Genomic DNA, 20,279 nt, shown 5'->3' with positions numbered 1-20,279 from the left:
GCAGGCAGAGAAGATAACCATAAGACATTACCAAGCCATTGACATGGTGGACAATCTTGGATGTCCTCGACAGTGGGCTAATATCTGTTGAAGGTTAAGGGACTGGGAAGGAGTTTTTCAGAGTAGAATGTATAGGGTTGTCTATGCTCTAAAGTGTTGCTGCTGAATAGGTACAAGGGAGATTATTCATGAGAAAATAGCAATGATAAAATCATCCAACCTTTCTAGGATTTTCACATTGATTGACAAAAAAAAAAATGGACTTCCACTTGACATGATATAGATATTAAAAGTGTTTGTGGTACTATCACTCCTTGGAGAAAAGCTTGATTTTTAAGGTGTGGCAAAGAACATATAAGAGGAATCTGGGTTAGCTTGTGGATTGTCACTTTTTTGATGTCCTAATGTATGTTGGCTATACCTGGACCAGGATGCTTTTGCATGTATTCCCTCTCTTTCCCTTGGTGGTCTTTCTCTCCATAAATGTTTCCATTGACGTCATCATGGATTCCTAGCTGGTCCCCTTTCCATCTAACTAATCATTAAAACTGTTGAACTCTACATCTTATCTGCTTGCAGATTTCACTGCATACTGTCATCTCTCCCTCAATCACTTCCAGTAGCATCCTCATGGTGGTTTTTTCCCAGATCACTTCCTGTTGGACCACTTTCCTCACTACCTTTCGGTCATCTCAAAACAGGTAAAGACCGTCACCTCTTTGTCTTCTGTATCACACACATGGTCTTTCATAATCTGACTCCTGCCTACATCTACTGCCAGAGCCTCCACCTTTTCCTAACATTCTCCTAAACTATAACACTTCCCAAAGAGCATCATTCACCTGTGCTATGAAAGATCCCTTTACACACTCCATTGGATTTTAAATTACTATGAGAAAGGGGTACCTGCCAGAAACACTCTATGGTTTCACAATGTTCTTTTCTTCATCTGTCTTAAACAGAAAAATACTTTCAGATTATATATATATATATATATATATATATATATATATATATACATATATATACATATATATATATATGTGCTACTTTAGAAACATTTATTTTTATGATGAACTTCAATTTTGTAAAAGCTACTATCAAAATATGCAGTTTGTTTCTCTAAGCAGTGACTAAGGGCTTTTATGTAGGCAACTCCTAGTCATATAAATAGCCTTTCTCTAATTGTTACTATCTCATCTACTGCCATGTGAAAGGCTATTTGAATTGGACAATTTATGAGTTTACAAAAATTTTTAATAAAGAAAAGATTATCATCCATTAAAGAATACAGCACTGAAAATAACAAACTTTTACTGTATCTCTTCTTATTTTGTAATTACAACTTGAATTACACTGGTAGCTCAAGGTACAGCATTAAATTTAGTTAGATGCATTTTTTTTTCTGATAGGACCTGAGATTCTGATTGGAATGTATCCGTATTTTTCATATTTCCAACAGAGACATGTATTAGGCACCTATATGAATTTATCCCATTAAATATTATTACAAGATGTCCTATTAAATTATTATTCTATAAGCATATAGAATAGTTGTAACCCATAAATACTCAATTTTGCCTATATTAAAACAGTATGTGAATAATTTTGAGGTGCCCATGTCTATACTTGGGTATATCTTACTTTCTGAAACTCGTTCAGGAGCCCATACCCAGACTTTTTTATTTTATTCTGGGTGCCTCTCTTTCTCTCAACCGTAGATGTTAACCAAGCCAAAGTCAGTATCTAGATGAGTCCTTGGGAGTCATTTTCTGGCTGCTTTTGCAAAATCTACTTGCTCCTTTCTTTCCTGCTTCTCCCCAGTTGACCACCCAATAGAATTTAAAGGAAGCTGGACTTAACCATAGGTTCAAAGATTCCAGTCTTCTTAGGCCAGTCAAAGCAGAGACCATGAAGCAGAGATTACCCTAAGGAGGCTCCTGGGAAAGAATTCCCAGACGTAAGAAACAAACTTATGAAGAGATGACTACACTTTCTCCTCTGAACATTTTAGGTCTGGATATGAAGCCTGAAATATCCTCAATGATTATATAGACAATCTGAGCAGAAACAAGAAAACTGAAGAGCCTGGACCATACTAGGTAGACATATACCTTACTCTTGGACTCCTTGTGGCATGAGATCTTAAGTGTGCACATTGTATAACTCATAAGAATTTTATCTCTTGTAGGAAAAAGAAAGTATGCAAAGTAGCATATCCCTATAGTAGTAATTGAGACTGGCAAATCCAATATCAGCATGTGGTCTAGAGGACTGGAGATCTGGAAGAGTCAATATTGGAGTTGAAGTTCAAAGACCAGTTATAAAAGGATTACTTCTATCCTATAAAAGGATTTGCTTCTAGATCTGTTACTTGTTCTTTTCAGGGTGTCATCCAGCTGGTTGTCCTGCTTTGCTCTCTTATGTGTGATAAAACACTGAACAAAACAAACTTGTGGAGGACAGAGTTTATTTCAGCTTATAGCGCATACCAAGAGAAGTCAAGGCAGGACCTCAGGGCAGGAACCTAGGGGAAGGATTTGAAGAAAAGACTATGATGGTTCCCAATGACTTGATCAGCTTGTTTTCCTATATAATTCACGGCAACCTGCCCAAAGATAACAATACCCACAGAGGATTGAGCCCTCTTTTAATCAAGAAAATGTCACTACAGACATGCCCACAGGCCAATCTGATGAAAGCCTGAGGTTTGCTCTTTCCAGTTGACTCCAGCTTGCATCAAGTTAACAGAACTATCCAGCACACTAGCTGAGCCTTGTCCATATTTTGGAAATCAAACTGCTTCACACAAACTCCACAAGCTTAAAATGCCTCATCTTAAACACTCTCGCAGAAACATCTAGAATAATATTTGACAATATGGGCAGTGTTGCTTAGTAAATTTGACATATATGGTTGTCATTATAACCACTGTATGGTTTCATTACCAATTTCTTGAAAACTCATCTCTGGCATTTCCTAAGCTTTTGTATCATTAGCTATAAGCATTCTCTCATTGATATCATGCTAACAAAAAGAATAAGATTACAATTTTGCATACATTTTTTAAATAGCTGAAACCAAGACATTGTGTAAAGGCAGCAGAAAAAGGTCAGTCCTTGGAAACTGCTGGAAAATTAAGGGTACAGTAAAAAAAACTAGTGATATAGATGCTGGAAAAGGAAGGATATTGCATGGTAGTTGATGTTAGCCCAAGACTCAATATTTCCAGTGCTGTGAGAAATTAAAGTTGTCAACACCCCAAAGACACCCCTGAAACTGAGTCCCTACAAGATCATCTACTTCTGCATGCAGGTAGGAAATAGCATGCCTACTCAAGCTACTTGAGTAGTAACAGGGGCAAAGAAGCAGTGCAGGAAACGTGAGAAAGTAGAAAGTTGATGCTGCCCTGAGCCAACAAGGCAGGACCCAAAGAATGCGTATTAGATTTATGTCCCCTGGATCATAAGAAACACATGAAAAAAGAGGGTACTGCAACATGAAGGCAGAGGACTGATGGACAAGTGTGACCTTCAGCCAAGGGATGCAATCAGCCAGAAGGAACATAATGGAAACACTGTTCTTGATCCACTTCCTATGTCACCTGCTGGCACTCTCACCATGCCAAGGGAGCCAGAGTGAGACTGCCAGATAAAAGACAAGACTTCCAGTTGAATAGGAATTCAGGTGAGCATATGTATTTATACTATGTATATATGAGATATGCCTACATTAAAAGGCAGTTCAAATGTATCTAGGCACCCCTCATTTTTATTTGCTGAATTCCAGCAGTAGGACCCAGAAGACTTCTGGAGCTAGAGAAGTGCCTCTAAGCAGCATCAGGGCTCAGAAGGGACCACTCACGAGTGTATTTGGAGCAGTCAGAGTTCTTTTCCTCTTGACTTATGAAACTTGGATGTTTCTCTTCCAACAAAAGTGACCTACTTTTTTTTTAATTGTAGTTCTAGTTAGTGCCCTGGAAACTCTACAAAGGATTCTAGGACAATAACAATTTTAAAAAGCAAACTATGTAGAGAGATGAAACTTTTAAGCTTTCATAATTAACATTTAACTACAGTGTTCATTAGTATTAACAAACTCAGGAGAATAAAATAACTCTTATCTTCTAGAATCCTCAAAATTGAATTATCATTTTTCCTATAAATATCTTTCACCATTGCTGCACACACTAAGAGTTCAGACTTTCTTTCTCTTTCTTTCTTTCTTTCTTTCTTTCTTTCTTTCTTTCTTTCTTTCTTTCTTTCTTTCTTTCTTTCTTTCTTTCTTTCTTTCTTTCCTTCCTTCCTTCCTTCCTTCCTTCCTTCCTTCCTTCCTTCCTTCTTTCTTTCTTTCTTTCCTTCTTTCTTTCTCTCTCTCTCTCTCTCTCTCTCTTTCTTTCTTTCTTTCTTTCTTTCTTTCTTTCTTTCTTTCTTTCTTTCTTTCTTTCTTACAATGTCCCCCTCCCAAATTCATGTTGGAGTTTAATTGTTGTTGTAATATTAAGAGTTGGAATCTTTAAGATAAAATTGCCACCAGAGTAGTCAAGAATGGACTAGTGTCTATGTTAGGTTCCTCACTGTGATAGAATAACATATAAACAGGTCTAAACAGGCCTTGCTTACTTGGCCTTGGAACTTCAGGCTTTTCCATCCATTGTCATAAGGATGGCATGGAGGGCAACTCATATCATAGCAGCAAGCAACGAAACGACATATGTCTACACAAGTATCTTTGTGCTTTTCCTCAGCCTATCAGATGGCATGGCCCATGTTCACACAGCTCCCTAGAGGTCCTTATGCTCCACAGAGGCATGCTTTACTGACTTCCTAGCACTTCTCAGTCAAATTGGCAGTGACGATTACGAATCACAACTTGATATCCAAGTTCTTCTCTAAAGCAATGGTTCTGAGTCTTCTTAATGCTGTGGCCCTTTAATATAGTTTTCATGTTGTGGTGACCCCAAGTCAGAAAATTGTGTCATTGCTTCTTCATAACTATTGATTTGCTACTGTTATAAGTATAATGTAAATATACTACATGCAGGATATCTCATATGCTGCCCCAAAGGGGTTGCGACCCATAGACTGAGAAACACTACTTTAAACTCCTCTCTACCTGGTCCTCAAAGGGCTCATGCCCATCTCATAACCAGTCTATCTTTGTCCAAAAGATCCCATAGCTACAATATTGTTCAAAATGCTCTGAGACTCAGTATGCTATGGATTTAATATGAAATGACCCCTCCCCCACAGGCTCAGGTTTTTTCTCCATCAACAACTCAGAGTACTACGTGAAAACGATGGGAACTTTAGGAGCTGTGGCCTAGCTTTCAGCTATCTCGAAGAAGGTCTGTGAAGCTGTATCTAAGCCTTAGTTCATTCTTTTGTTCTCTGCCTCCTGGTATTTATTAGTTTTTTTTTCATTTACTTGATTAAAATACCCAACAAAAGGGAAAGTAAAGAAGGAAAGAGTTTATTTTAGCTTATAGTTCCAGAGGAGATAAGTTTGGGACTCAAACCTGAAACACATTGTTACGTGAGGTGTCTATTCCACCACACCAATAAGCAGTTGTGTCCTTCCTTGTTTATTTTGTTTTTTTCATTCAGGATATACTCTATCATGATGGGGAAAGTGTGGTGACAGGCAGGGGAGGTCCAGTGGAACAGGAATCTGGTTGTTCACATTGTATTCACACACAAGAAGCAGAGAGAGAATAGGAAGTGCAGGCAGGTCACAAAACCTTAAAGGTAGCCCTTAGCGGTGTATTTCCTCCAGTAAGGCTCCACCTCCTAAAATTTTTATACCTTCCTACACAGCACCAGCAATAGGGGACCGAGGGTTCAAGTACACCAATCTATGAGAGGCATTTCTCATTCAAATCACTACATGGTTTACAGCTATGTGAACAAGCTAATGCTCCACACTCTCGCTGGAAAGAAGACATGGCACTTAGCCTCCCACCATGATGGATTATAATTCTTTAAATTCATAAGCCAAAACAAATATTTTCTTTCCTTGCTTTGTCAAGGATTTTGTCACGGCAAAGATGACTAATATGAAAATTGCCACCGGGGTGGAGTCATTGCTATGATAAACATGCAATCAATCATGTGATTTTTAAGTCCATAGACTAGCCTATAGGAGGAATTTGGGAGGGTTTGGGTTGTAGGCTAGTGAAGCCATAGAGTGCTATAGAAAGAACTCATGGACTATGCTGTTATGTTAGGTCCACTAACAGCTACACCAGAATGGTGATAGAATGTGTTCTACAAAGACCTTGCTCATAAGGGCTCAAACGGAAACAAGGACTATTTTGGTCACTAGAGTAGAGGCTGCTTGTCTTGCTTTTTGGCCCAGAATCTGGCTTTGCTTCACCAGTGGCCCAAAGATTTTAGTGAGACTGAATCCCAAAGTAATAGAGTAAATTATTCGGCAAATAAATATTCAGACAGTAGAACATTCAGGCTGAGGCACGGCTGTCCTTCGTTGCTTTTAGTCAGCTTTACAGGGACTTGGGACCAAGAGATGGGACGGAAAGACGTAACCAAAATGTGCAGATTAGTGGGGGAAAGAGTTAAGCGTGGCGTGTGGCACACGAGGTGACTGCTGTTGTTAGAGAACAGCATCATCAGAGAAGCTCCACTCTTTGCACTGGGACAAGAGAAAAAGTGTGCTGATGGCAAGGCCCCATTCAAAAGAGGCTCAGACTACCAGAGAACAAACACAAAGATGTAAAGACTTTCATGCCAAAGGGGAATACCTGGAAAGACAGCTCAGCCTTTAAGAACACAGTCTGTTCTTGCAGAGGACCCAAGCTCAATTCCTAGCAACCACACAACTACCCCTAACTTCAGCTCCAGAGGGGCCTGATGGTCAGGTCCTCTACAAGAACCTGTGGATAAGCATGTATGTGCACAACACACACACACACACACACACGACTACAAATAAAATAAAATTTTAAAATGGTGAAAAAAATAAAAGTCAGGTTGACAAAGTGTACTGGCTATTTTTGTGTCAACTTGACACAGCTGGATTTATCACAGAGAAAGGAGCTTCAGTTGAGGAAATGCCTCCATGAGATCCAACTGTAAGGCATTTTCTCAATTAGTGATCAAGGGGGAAAGGCCCCTTGTGGGTGGTGCCATCCCTGGGCTGGTAGTCTTGGGTTCTATAAGAGAGTAGGCTGAGCAAGCCAGGGGAGGCAAGCCAGTAAGGAACATCCCTCCATGGCTTCTGCATCAGCTCCTGCTTTCTGACCTGCTTGAGTTCCAGTCCTGACTTCCTTTGGTGATGAACAGCAGTATGGAAGTGTAAGCCGAATAAACCCTTTCCTCCCCAACTTGCTTTTTGGTCATGATGTTTGTGCAGGAATAGAAACGCTGACTAAGACACGAAGTAAACCCATCCTCAGAAGAAATCAAGTTCAAATTTACTTCAAAAATCAGCCAGAATCCAGAATATGCTATTAGTAGAAGCCTGGTTTCCTGTGTTCTGTGTATATTGTGTGCTACTCTATGTCCTGCACAAATTCATACTCAGAAGCCTAGGCTCCAAGCATGACTATTGAGGAGATATGGTGTTTAGCAGGTAATTAAGGCTATGTGAGGTCCTAAGGGTGGGTTCCATCCCAACTGTATTGTGGTTTTATAGGAACAGAGCAACAGTATCCCTTCCCTACATCAGAAGACACAGAAAAGCACCAGAAAGAGCCCTTGCAGTAAACAAAGCCATCCTGAAACTTCATTTTAGACATTTTCAGCCTCTGAAAAAATATGGACTTCAATTGTATAAGCCACTTTGTCCTGCAGCCCCAGGTGGCTAATACCATAAAGGACCTAATTTATGGGAAGGGAAGTCAAGACAGTCCTGAGATTTCTTTCAATCTTATCCTAGATGATCCTCCAACAACCTCCTAAGATTTCACTGTCTTATCTCTTCTATTTTACAGACTCAAAAGATTTTACCTTGAATAAGTGAAGTAAAACTAGCTACCATAGAAAAATAAAAGCCTGTATATACACACACACACAGCATCACTGTAGGACCAATGCTGCCCAAAGTTTAACTCTCAGTTTTATCTAAAATCTAAGTGTAAACTTTATTTTCATTTATGTCTTTAGCATGGAGAGAACACTGGTCACTGGGCTAGGAGGATGCTGAGAGGCAGAATAGGCAGAGGACAGAAAACTGGACCAGCTAGAAAGAAGGACCAAGCGCTAGTGTTCTATGAAGCAGTGGGGGTAAATTTAGTTACAATAATTGTATACTTCAAAATACCTAAAACACAGAACTGTGAATACTTCTAACAGAGAAATTATAAAACTTTGAAAAGCAAATTATCCAACTTGAATGTTACACAGGGTGTGATTTTTTTTTTTTTGGCTCATTTTTGTTTTGGCTTTTTATACTTGCTAGATAGCCTAGCCTGACCTTCAATACTTGATCCTTGGGCCTCAATCCCCTGAATGCTAGGATCATAGCCATGCTTTGCCACACCTGGCTGTGCAGTGTATACTTGTACTGAAACATATTATATAGCTAAATATCAACAACTATTATGCTTTCACTAATTTTCTTAAGTGAGAAGATATTGGTTGGAAATGTAGCTCGTAATAGAGTGTTTGCCTACCATGTGCTAGGCCCTGCATATAATTCCCAACACCACCCCAAAATGAAATAAAATTGACTCACTTAAAAAAAAAAAAAGATCTACACGCTAAACAATCACAGGTTGGATAGTTCATTTTTGTAACAATAAAAGAAATGCGTATTCCATACAACAAAGAAACCAACCAACATTGCATCCTAGAATTATGTGCCTCCTCTTAGTTGTACATATGTAAAATTTGGGAAAATATCAGTATCAGGGTATCTCATGAGAATATGAATATAAACATTTCCTTAGATTTGGAAGACTTTGTTTTTATTATGAAAATTATTAACTACTACATTTGTCATTTTTCATTAGCTTGAGGACCGGTCTGGTTGTATACATTGCTTTTTAAAGTGGGACAATAGGATTTCTAGCCAATGCGTAGAGTTTTTGTTTTGCCTCTGAATTAGCATAAATCCCACTCTCATCATGCCATGTGTTGATGCCAAATCTTTTGGAGCCGTTGAGGTCTGTGAATTGAGAACGGCACTTCCTGTGGACTATGGAGTACTCTTCTCGGCGAGGACAGGCCTACAATGAGAAAATAATAATGATGATCAGTGACTGAAGTATATGTTTAAAGGAGCATGCACCAAAACTTGGTTTTTATGACTAAAGGTGAATTTTCCAATGACTGATTAATTTGGTTTTACCAAATGCTTCAATGAAGAACAACTAAACACTGGTTAGGGATTTTATAAGAACTTCCAGTCCTGAAAGAAGAATCAAGCTCACTGTAGTTTTGATTTATAAGACTTTAAAAATGTATAGTAGCATGTATGTAAAAAAATTTTCTAAACTATATATGATCATGGAAGACAATTTACACATCACAGTAATCTAAATAAAACCAACGCAATTAGAGTTAACTACTTTCTTCAGTGCTTTTTATTGGTGAGTCAGGATTATTCTGAAGAACAGTATCTCGTGTTAAATTTTTAATAATTAGTATTAAATCATGCTTTCCACAGTGGTGGATCTCAAGCTCCAAGACTCATTCCTATGAGAAATTTGACTCAAGACAACGCAATATAGTTTAAGATGCTTATCCTTAGGCCACTTCAAGCTTCATAGTAATAACTATGACGCTATTGTTGACCATTTCTTAAGAAAGCAATGATTCTTTCTGACTATACCAGGAGTGATGGCAGAGCTACAACATAAGGCCTGAAAAACTCATCACCTCATTTCTGCTTTAAATCAGTTCTAAGTTTAAAACACTAGAACAAGATTGAAATGAAACTGCTCACGCTTTAAAACTGTTAAAGAACACCAAAGATGCTCTCATCTCAGATTTCTTTTTTATTGACATTTTAACCATGCTTTCAACCATAGGATCCACTTATCTGTGCTGTGACCATCATGGGTTGAGCACGTTGGCCATTCATGCCACTTAAGGGGTAGGCAGTAGACCTTCATAAACTTTGTATACTTAGTAAACTTTGTAAACCCTCAAGACAGGAAAGTGGCCAGGCCCTGCCTGAGGAGTTCCAGCAGCAATCCCGCCCCCACCACCTCCCTATGGATGGATATCCCTGATGGATAGATAAACAGATGTTACACTGTACCAAGGAACTGAAGGACTGATGAATACCATGACCTGAGTGAAGAATTGACTTGAAAGAAGCCGAGTGCTTAGAAGCGATGGATTCTGTAGTATGTGAATTTTATCTCAGTAAAAGTATTTAAAATCAACATGTGCACTGACAGGAGTGATTTTGAAGTTAGAGAAACCAGACAAAAGATTGCTGCCTGTTAACTCACATTACAGCACACCTGCCAGCCAGACAAATAAGCCAGTGGGTAATAGTCGCCAGTCTCTGTGACATAAATACCCCTGCTGATGCCAATTTCAAGTGACCAGAGTGGTCAGAGATCCAAGGAGGATGTGAGCTTAATTTTTCATACAAAATGTTGAGCGTTCATCCCAGCTCACCCTGGGTTCCCTCTTGCAGTGTGTAACTGCCAGTGTGTAGCAGGGTGACCTCCGCCCAGAAGTAGGAGTAGACTCCTAACAGGCCTAAGAAAAGTGAGGTGTTTTCACCCCATTCTCAAGTCACAGGTCTTCAAAGATTAGAACAAGTCATTAGAGACTTTGCCGACTTAAATGAGAAAGCCTCTAGACCAGATTGCTACTGGAAGCACCCCCTGCAGCCAGTCTATTGTGAAATCAAGTTTTCTTTTCTTTTAATTTAGTTTTCAGGGCTAGGTATTAAACCCAGGGTCTCTCTAGCCCCTGAAGCCAACACTTGTAAAAGGCAGATTGGAGAGTCAGTAAGAAACAGGATACACTGTAGTATTGATCCTTTCCGGAGGTCTAACGTCTCCAAAATGCGAGCCAATCGATTGTTTTTACTGCCTGATTCAGTTTAAGCTGGAGTGTGGGCATCTTGCTAAAAGCATCTTGACATAATTTCTCATGCAACATGAGAATACTGAGGCCCTTGGAACAAGGAAAAGCGTCAAAGCCATGGCAGTAGAGCAGACACTAGACAGCAAGAGACTGATAAAGTGCATGACTGGGAATCAGAAAGGTCAAAACAAAGCAGGCATTCAGAAGCAACAACAAAATCATTAGGAACTGGGACGATGAACTTTCTCATTATGAAATAAAACAAGGAACCTTTTGAAGGAAACAAAAGCCCTGAGATGGACCATGCAAGAAGCAGGTACCCCACAGTGACTGCAGCCCAGGCCCAAAGGCAAAGCCAGGGTAGTGGGGAATCCCAAACAAACAAGCAATTTGGAGGACCATGCAAACTAATAAATACAGGAAATTAATTTAAAAATTTATGTGTTTTCCCATCAGTGTATGCAACTACTCATTTGCTCAAATGGAGTTTAAAATATGTTTCAGAGCAATACTAGTCAAAGACCAAAGTAATGCTGGCTTGCAGCGTGAAAAACATTTTTTTTCCCCAGCAAGATATTCACCTCCCTGTAAATGCACAGGGCCGAGGAGTCAGGACACCAGCGATCAAACAGGAGAACACAGGATTGCCTTGGTTGTATACAGAAAAGATCCTCTACTCCGATGGCTTCCAGACTTGGGGAGGGAAGAAAATAGGGTCTATCTGGGAACCTTGGGAAGAAAAGCTGAAAGAGAAGGAAATTGGGACAGCAGGTTTTAATCAGTGTTTGCCTCATCCCTGCTCTTTAACCACGAAGGGTCCCTTTCTTCTGGACAGAAAGAAGTCTGGTAGATAATTTATAAGAAAAATATGTCTCCTGGCCCTAATCCAGTTGAGAACTTTTAAACTGGTGACCTGTCACTCTGCCTTTTACTTGCTTTGGATGGGCAGGCAGAAGGGATCTCTAAGAGTCATCTCTTCTGAGCTACCTTGGATATCGTGGCATGGCCAAGATCTGGAAGGAGCTGCAGTTCTGAAAAGGGGTATTGATGAAGAGAGCACTGGAGTGGAGACAAAATGTGAGTCCAAGAGGCTTCTGTGGCATCTCCAGTACCAATGAGAGTGGAAAGGGGGCCAAGCCATCTCCAGCTAAGCTCAGAAAGGAAAAGGACTGTGGATTACATCATTGGTCTATGTTAGCCACTAGTGACAAGCAAAGAGCACCAGTGCCTTGCTCCAGATGGGAGAGACAGAAAGCCATGTGCAAACTCGATTCTTTGGATCAGGAATTCAGACAAGATACATCAAAGGCAGCACCTCATAACACACTCCTAGGGCATCAGCTGGGACGACCTGAAAACTGAGGGTTCCTTGAGACCCAGGACCTGGGAGCATCTTCGCATTGCAGGTGATAGTTAATGGTACATTTCCACTGGGATCTGCTCTGGGCCACTGGCTAGAATAACTGCACAGGCCCTTCCTGTATGTGTGCCTGGGTTTCCTCAGTGGGGGCCAAGTTCCGAGAATGAACGTGACACCAAGTGAATTGAGAGGAATGTGCCCTGGTTTTTAATCAGTCACACAGCACTATTTCCAGCAGAGACACAGCTCATCCGGATTCCACGGTAGGAAACAGACTCAGCTTCTCAGAAAAGGGCATCCATCCATGTGGGGTGGGGCACCAGTTATGGTCATTTTTAACAAGCTTCTTTCTCCCCTCTTTTGGGAGAGAAGAATAAGTTGGGCCAAGAACCTGAAATCCCCCTTGGATCTGATAATTTTGTAGGAAAACTCACAGTTATGTTTTTCGAGTTCTACGTGTAGTTCTGATCGTTTATCTCACAAGGATATAAAACAAAATCATCCCTGAGAACAGGTGCATGGGCTGAAGTCCAGAGGATGCCAGGTGCAGACCCCTGGACTACTATCCCAGTGAGCAAATGAGGAGAAAGCCTCTACACAGGGAAAGCTTGTTAGAAATGCATGGCCAGATTTCTTGTCGGGCACCGGTCACATCCAACTTCGATCTTCATGCACCAACATTTCATACTTAAAGAAGAAAAGCAGGTGTTTGGCACCAACCATGCTGGCTGCATGATTAGCTTTGGCACAAGGGGCCACCCTGATAAGGGAATTGTGATCCTGATCCTGAAAGTCAAGATTCCAGATGCAATCCAGACCAACCAACCTTAGAGCAAGAACTTTGAAAAGATAGTAGTCTTGGTTTTGATTCATTAGTTCTTGGCTGCACACAGGGCACAGGAGATCTTTGAGAAACTGAGAGTGTTTTCAAGAGATATTGAGCTGGACACAGTGAACCACTTCTATAATAACCCCCCCCCCACACACACACACTTAGTAGGCTAAGGTTCAAGGATTGTCTTGAAGCCAGACTAGGCTACAGTGTGGGATCCCATTTTTACAAAACTTACCAATAGTTAGAGAGTAGGGAGGAGAGGAGAGGACGGGAGGAGAGGGGAAGGGAAGGGGAGGGGAGGGGAGGGGGAGGGGGAGGGGGAGGGGAGGGGAGGGGAGGGGAGGGGAGGGGAGGGGAGGGGAGAGACTTAGATATACTTTGTATAGTAACTAAGTTGTGGCATCAAAAGGCTCTGTCCAGAGACAGTTGTCTCCAGTGATAGAGTTGGCAAGAAGAAGCCTAGCTACCAGTTAGACTCACTTCCCCCTCAAACACAGACAGGTACCATATGCTCAGCACTCCAATAGAATACCTAAAATCCCTATCTAGCCTTTCCTTAGTGGTTGTAGGAAGAGTTCAAGAGAGTTCTATGTAGAAACAGACAATTGAATTGCTACACTTAGTTAGCGGAGGGGGGGGGGCGGTATTCAGTGCTACCAAGACCACGGTTTCTGCCTGTTTCTCTGAGGCTGAGCTAGGATTTGATAGATTTTTCTGAGCCCTTCAGGCAGACAAGGCTAACTAGGAAGTGTATGCTTTGTGTGTGTGTGGTAATAAGCATGATTTCACTGACATTCCTGCAGGATCTAGAGAAGGGACATTTCACAGAAAGAGCTTAGCGCATTTTCATGGCTAACTGGGTACAAAGAAGCCAAGATGATTCATAGCATCAAATCTGTATGGTGGGGAGAGTTGTAACACCACTCAAAAGAATAAGACACACAGGCATGGGGGAGGACATCTTTAACGGGGAAATTATGAGTCACATTTTATGCATTTCTAATTTGAGATGGCATGGGTACAAAATGTTTATTTGGAAGATGGTGCGATGGGACAGATGGCCTGGAGAGAAGTCAGTGCCCTACACGCAGCAGTGATCATCAGCAGGGAAAAAAAATAGCTATAGAGAACATCACAAGTACCATGGCTCGTATCTGTTGTAGACTGTGGATTACATAATTGTACTCCATGAATTTCCCTGAGGTTGAAAACTGTACCATACCTATATGTCCTTGCTCTGGCATGAGTGTTGTTTTATTTAGGATAAAGAAGCGTAGTTCAGTCACCCACTGCTGACTCTAATAGATGTTATGTATATTTTTTGAAATGTTCTTATAAGATTTAAACTGTATAAGAATCAAAATCATAACCCCAGAATGTTAGGTGCAGAGATAGTGGGGCAGATGAATTCTCCGAGGTTGTGTCAAATTGGAAGAGCGGTGTTCTGGGAGACAATGGTGCCCATGACTGGATCTAAAAAGAAGTGAAGGCAGAAAGGAGCGGTGGCCAGGAGAATAGTGTAGATCTAGGATGACCAGGGAGGTTAAAGTATTCAGTGGAAGTCACTAACACTAACTTTGAAAGATGCGACAGAACAAAATGCAATGGGATGAATCAATTTCTAGTCACCTGAGCATATGCTGCTCTGAAAAGGGTTAAGGGAATTGAATAAAACACGCTGGTGAAAGGCACAGAACACAGGAATGCTGGGTGTAAACGGCCCTACAGACACCGGAAGCCACTGAAGCTGCAGGGAGAGCATAAAGAAGGCTAGCCTGGGGAAAACCAGCTAAGGAGGTTTCTTCCTCTCATCCGTTTGTTGTGCTTCCTTGTTTCTCTTCTATGAATTATGGCAAGACCCCCTAGGATGTTACCGTAGGCTTCCGGGTGAGTGGGTTTCTCAACTGACTTTCACATAGTTCAGACAAGTGACATGTTTTATCATATAGACTGATAACACCATTCATAGCATCTTTACATAACAGGCTTGCCCAAGCCCACGCCACCCCACACCCCGTGCTTACTGGTCGCTATATTCTTATTCTTTAAGGTACAGAAGCATGGTTTAGTCACCCATATTCCGTGAATAAATGAGTCCTGACTCTACCAGAGGTTATGTGGGTACCCTTGTGTACCATTGTCTCTGACAGTGCTGTTCCTTCGCCAACTTGCGTACCAAACCCTCAGTCAACTATTCTAGTCCTTCCAAAAAGCCATTCTGAGGTTATATTCTTTCTGATCTCATTCTATGTCCTTGGTTCCTTTCCAATTGGATAGTTTTGTTTTTCAAGGTCATTTTCAGTTGGCGACTAGCCTTCTGGAACATTGTTAACTGCCTAATTTTGTCTCATAATTTGAAAGCAGTTTCAGTCCCTCCATCCGGTTCATCCATAAACGTGTATAATGGGTTGTTTCCCGGCCAAATCAGTCACTATGAACTAACCTTGTGTGTATTGTAAAGACAGCCATTACCCGCCCGGCATTAGTACAGCAAAGACCATCCTTCCCAAGTATGCCCATAAGTACATGCATTTTGGGTACCTCATTTACTCATAAAAGCCATTTGAAGCAGCTAGCATCTGATGTGACTGATGTAAATGTCCCATGGACAAAACCAAAGTATATGTATTTTATAGATTGCCTGTGAGGTCTTCTTTTATAAATATTAGCATACACCATGTATAAACATTCTATGACTCTTATGCACATGAATAAAGACCCTGCCTTCCCTTAGTAAAGTCTTCTAAGTATACACACAGAGCAGCATGAGAGGAAATGAGCAAGAATCTTCCTTGCCTACCCTGGGTGACGCTGGGGAACAGACCTTACTCATTTCTCCACTAAATGTCAAGCGAGTTTGTTCCTACTAATTGTTATGTCTTCTCAATGGTTATACTATAAAATAAAAATAACAGTCATCAACCAATCTAGCAATAATAAATGTTTAACTAGTGAGGATAATAAGTATATAACTAGTGGGGAGTGTTTTGTTATACATTTAAGAAGGATTTGCTATTTCTTTTTACTTAATACATTTTTAAAGAAAAAAAAAACATTTGTGTTGTTCCAAACATTGATCCACAAGGAAATTGTCACAAATGGTATAAAGACGCTTAGACCATGAGCACAAATACAAATCGCTGCACAATTAACAAATGTAGTTCATATAACAAGGTTTTATGTGAACACTCACTTCAAGACTGTTAAAAGTAGCATTGCACCACTTAAGTCCCAGGTAGGAACACTCCCAGCAGCTATGAGACACTAGCTACCAACACCTACTTCTTTCTAAGGTACATGTTCTAATTAGCCCTATCCCTTCAGCCGTAGGATGCACATGTATCACTTTTCTTATTCTTTATTCAGTATTATCTGAGGACATTTTTCTTTGACAATGCTTTATTTGTATTTATAATCACATGATATGATATATTGCATGAAAGTTTGAAGCCTAAGGCTCTTGATTTTTAAAATAATTTTTCCTTTATAGAAGGCATATGTGCTCTCTGTAGAAGTCAAACAGTTGAAAGGAAGAAAGTCAAATCTCTCATAGTCCCAAATTATTTGATTCAGAGCTGTGTTCTGTGACCTTGCCTAGAGGCAAAGGCGCATGGTGGCTAACCACTGTTAGGAGGAGCATGATAATCAGGACAACAGTGACATCCTTTACATTTTATGGAAAGGATATGACACTAAATATCACTTCAGAGCCCAACTTTCTTGTAATACAGTCCTGAAATATTAATGACTCACAAAATGAACAGAAAATTAAAATATTTATTATCCAGTTTTCAAATTGACAGAATAAAATATCTGCCAAGGTTTTCAATAAAAAAAAATACTTAGTCATAAAACAAATACTTTTGTAATGGAACAGAGCCAAAGAGACAGAGTCAAATCATATCAAAGAGTTGAACTAACAGAGAACTTGGAGGGAGGCTAACTCACCTCCTCCAAATCCCACTCCCAATCCCACCCTCAAATCTGTAGCAACTCACCTGCTGTGGCCTCCCCTTGCTATCTGACCTCATCTCCAGCATCACTTAGATCTCATCCAACCTTCCTCCCTACTCATCCTGTATCCCAAACCTCAAGTCCAGCAGGCATTCTCTAGAACCCCACCAGCCAAGCATTCTAGGAACAAGGAGACCAGGTGAGCACATAGGCAAACTTCAGATCTTTACTCTCCCTCCTGTCCTCCATATCCAATTCCCAGTCTCATCTCCAGCTATGTAGCAGACTAACTGTTGTGGCCTCTCCTTACTCTCTGCCTCAATTTCCAGGAACCTAAGCCAATCCTTGTAGAACGTCCTGCTTTCTTCCCTCCTGTGAACTCTCTCACCACTCCCTCCCACCCCTGCCCATCCCTATTTCTAAATGTTGACTTCCAATACGTAGAAACACATTTTACCCAGAATCCCTAGTAACTACACATGGCAGGATCCCAGAAAAATTCCCTACCAGGCAACATACAGCCACTAAAGCTTTTATGGCAACAAAAACCAAGTAACAAAACACTTGCCCAACAAAGACAAAACCAGATGTCAGCACTCAGAATTACAATCATCACAAATCCAGATGCCTAGACTCTAGTGTGAAAACATATCAGGATAATATGTCTCCACTAGAGCTCAGCAATCCTTAAATCAGTAGGCTCTAAGAATTGCAACGTTCTCTTGTTACACAAATGTAAGACAGAACTTAAAATACTCTTTATTTGGGATTGCTACCCAGGGGCCCACCAGCCATGTGTCCAACCTGCAGTGGGAGCCACCACAATATCTGAGTATGTGAAAGATGGGAGATGAGAGTCTCTGAAATGGGAGAGAAAGAGAAGTGGAGCAGCTTGAACATTGTGAAGAGAGATGGAACTGGAGACTTGGGGTGGAAAGAAGTAGCCTGTTTCAAGTGGCTAGCCCACTGCCTGGGGTCATGGTGAGGTCCCATCCAGAGCTACCACTAAGGGCCATCTCTGAGTCCAAGACTATGCAGTGTCAAGGGACAATGTTGATGCCCATGGCTCATACTACAACTAGAAAATATGAGGACTTCCTAGTTAGGGCAGCTACTGGGAATTCCTCAATGACTGCAGCATTCTGGAGAGCTGGCCCCTTCTCTCACCAATGGCAGCACTTGAGAAAATTGGCCCTGAACCTCACTCAAGCAGTACAGTGGAGCTGGCTCTGGTGGCAACGGTGTGGGTGAGCTGGTCCTGAGGCAGAGGCTCAGAGGTGATGCTGCCCACCCACTCCCCTCGCCACCTCTGGCAGTCTGGGAGTCTTCCCACAGGGTCATGGGCTCATTTGAGTTAGCTCTGTCCCTCATCTGCTGCAGCACCCAGGAGAGTAGCCCCTGAACCTCACCTGGACAGCACAGAGCTGACCTGGTGGTGGGGGCACAGGTGAGCCAGGTCCGAGGATGAGAGCTGGCCCCAACACTTATCTGCCATGAAGCGCTGTGGGGGTGGGGTGATGCCTTCCCTGCCTTACCCCTTGTAAGAAGGAACCAAACTGAAGCCATTTTTAATAAAAATTCCATTTTGAATAGGGATCAAATAAAGGTTAAGTTCCCAAGACCTCCCTGGGTAACCCACATCCTGCTTGGCAGAAAGAGACACGTACATGGGTACCTGACATCCTGGTTGGCAAGTTCAGATATGAATGCTAGGCAAGTCGCCCCACCACAGTTCAATAACCCAACCAATGGAACAGGATAAGTGTACCACAAAGACACATTCCTAAGAAAGTCCCCTATCCATAAATCCTGATTGGTGGGAGAATGCATTCATAACTTGGCACAGATGTTTACGGATTCCAGTCTTAGAAGCTCTGTGACAGTCTGGCTCAGGGGTCACAGTTCAGTTCCTGTGTCTGTTCTATGCCCCTGATGGATCAGAAGCATTTGTTCCTGTCTGCCTTTATTGTATATCTGTGTGGTGGTTTGAATGGGAATGGCCCCCATATACTCATATTCAAGGTTAGAATACTTGGTATCCAGTCAGTATAACTGTTTTGAAAGGATTAGGAGGTGTGGGCTTGTGGAGGAGGTATGCCACTGGGAGCAGGTTTTGAGGTTTCAGAAGATAATTACCATTCCTAGTCCCTCCCATCCTCCCTCTCCTCTCCTCCTCTTCCTCCTCTCTCTTACCTCTCCTCTCTCTTTCCAACCCCCTTTTCTAGGGGACCTAGAATATAAAGTACTGACACTATCCCTAATACTATATATTGACACACTCTTCAGGATTTGCTACTATAAATAATACACTGACTAGCATATTTGGCTGTAGTTTTGTCCTTATTTTGAATTATTTTTACTTGAAGAAATTTCCTTAAAAGAGACCTATTGGGTTAAGTGGTAACCTAATATAAACTGACAAATTTCTTTCCAGGAAGGCTGAAAGCATCCATACTCCGCCTAACAAAAAATAAAACTAACCATCTCCTCCTATCTTTATCCCCACTCATGATCTGTAAAAGTATTGCCAACTTTATTAGCAAATCATCTTAACTCGTATTTCCTACTTTTTGATTAATTGTATTCCCTACCGTATAAATTGCCATTCCGTGTTCTTTGCTCATTTCTGTAGGATCTTCAACATTTTTCTTGCAATAATTGTTCCTACATGTGTTAAATGTATCTACCCATAAGCTATCTTACTTTCTGTTTTTACATAGTAAGAGTTATTTTTAACAGAAAAAGTTAGCAAGAATTGTAACATTTGTGGCATCATAAATTCTTTTCTTATCTAAACTGACAAAAGCTGAATCAGTTTTACAACTTTTTCCAAACATTCCTATTTGCTCATTCTATTTGTTCTTTCAAATAATTCCTATTATCTTAAATTCTGATAGAAGGCAAAACCCATGGAGATTTTAGTCATATTAAACATATGCATTTCATTTATAATTACTTTTCTAGTCTTGTCTCTTTCGTACAGCTCTTGGGACCTTTTGTTTTTGTTGTTATTAAGCAAATGAAAGAACTCAACAGCTCCATCCTCTTCTTGAGTTCCTTGGGAGCTGGAACCAACCAGAAGCTGCAGTTAGACTCCAGCCTTAGCCAAGAGCCATGCCCT

At 41.0% G+C, this 20,279-nt stretch overlaps 1 protein-coding gene across 2 annotated transcripts in view; it reads right to left on the bottom strand.

Annotated features, from left to right (window-relative positions):
* Positions 1-8,505: 8,505 nt before the first annotated feature.
* Cfap95 (cilia and flagella associated protein 95) overlaps positions 8,506-20,279 on the bottom strand; it is a 102,275-nt gene continuing 90,501 nt past the window's right edge. The window contains exons 6-7 of one of the 2 annotated variants that reach the window (XM_029472704.2): positions 11,591-11,752; positions 8,506-9,187 (exon numbers count right to left, since the gene is read on the bottom strand). In XM_029472704.2, coding sequence (XP_029328564.1) covers positions 9,005-9,187; positions 11,591-11,752 — 345 coding nt within the window. In that variant the 3' untranslated portion in view covers positions 8,506-9,004. The remainder of the gene's footprint in view (positions 9,188-11,590; positions 11,753-20,279) is intronic. The other variant, XM_021152161.2, reaches the window with a different exon arrangement.

This window comes from Mus caroli, unplaced genomic scaffold (assembly GCF_978045245.1).
Source record: "Mus caroli unplaced genomic scaffold, Mus_caroli_1 scaffold_20, whole genome shotgun sequence".
NCBI classification, from domain to species: Eukaryota; Metazoa; Chordata; class Mammalia; order Rodentia; family Muridae; genus Mus; species Mus caroli.
The sequence above is the reverse complement of the archived record's forward strand: the minus strand, read 5'-3'. Positions and strand labels throughout refer to the sequence as shown.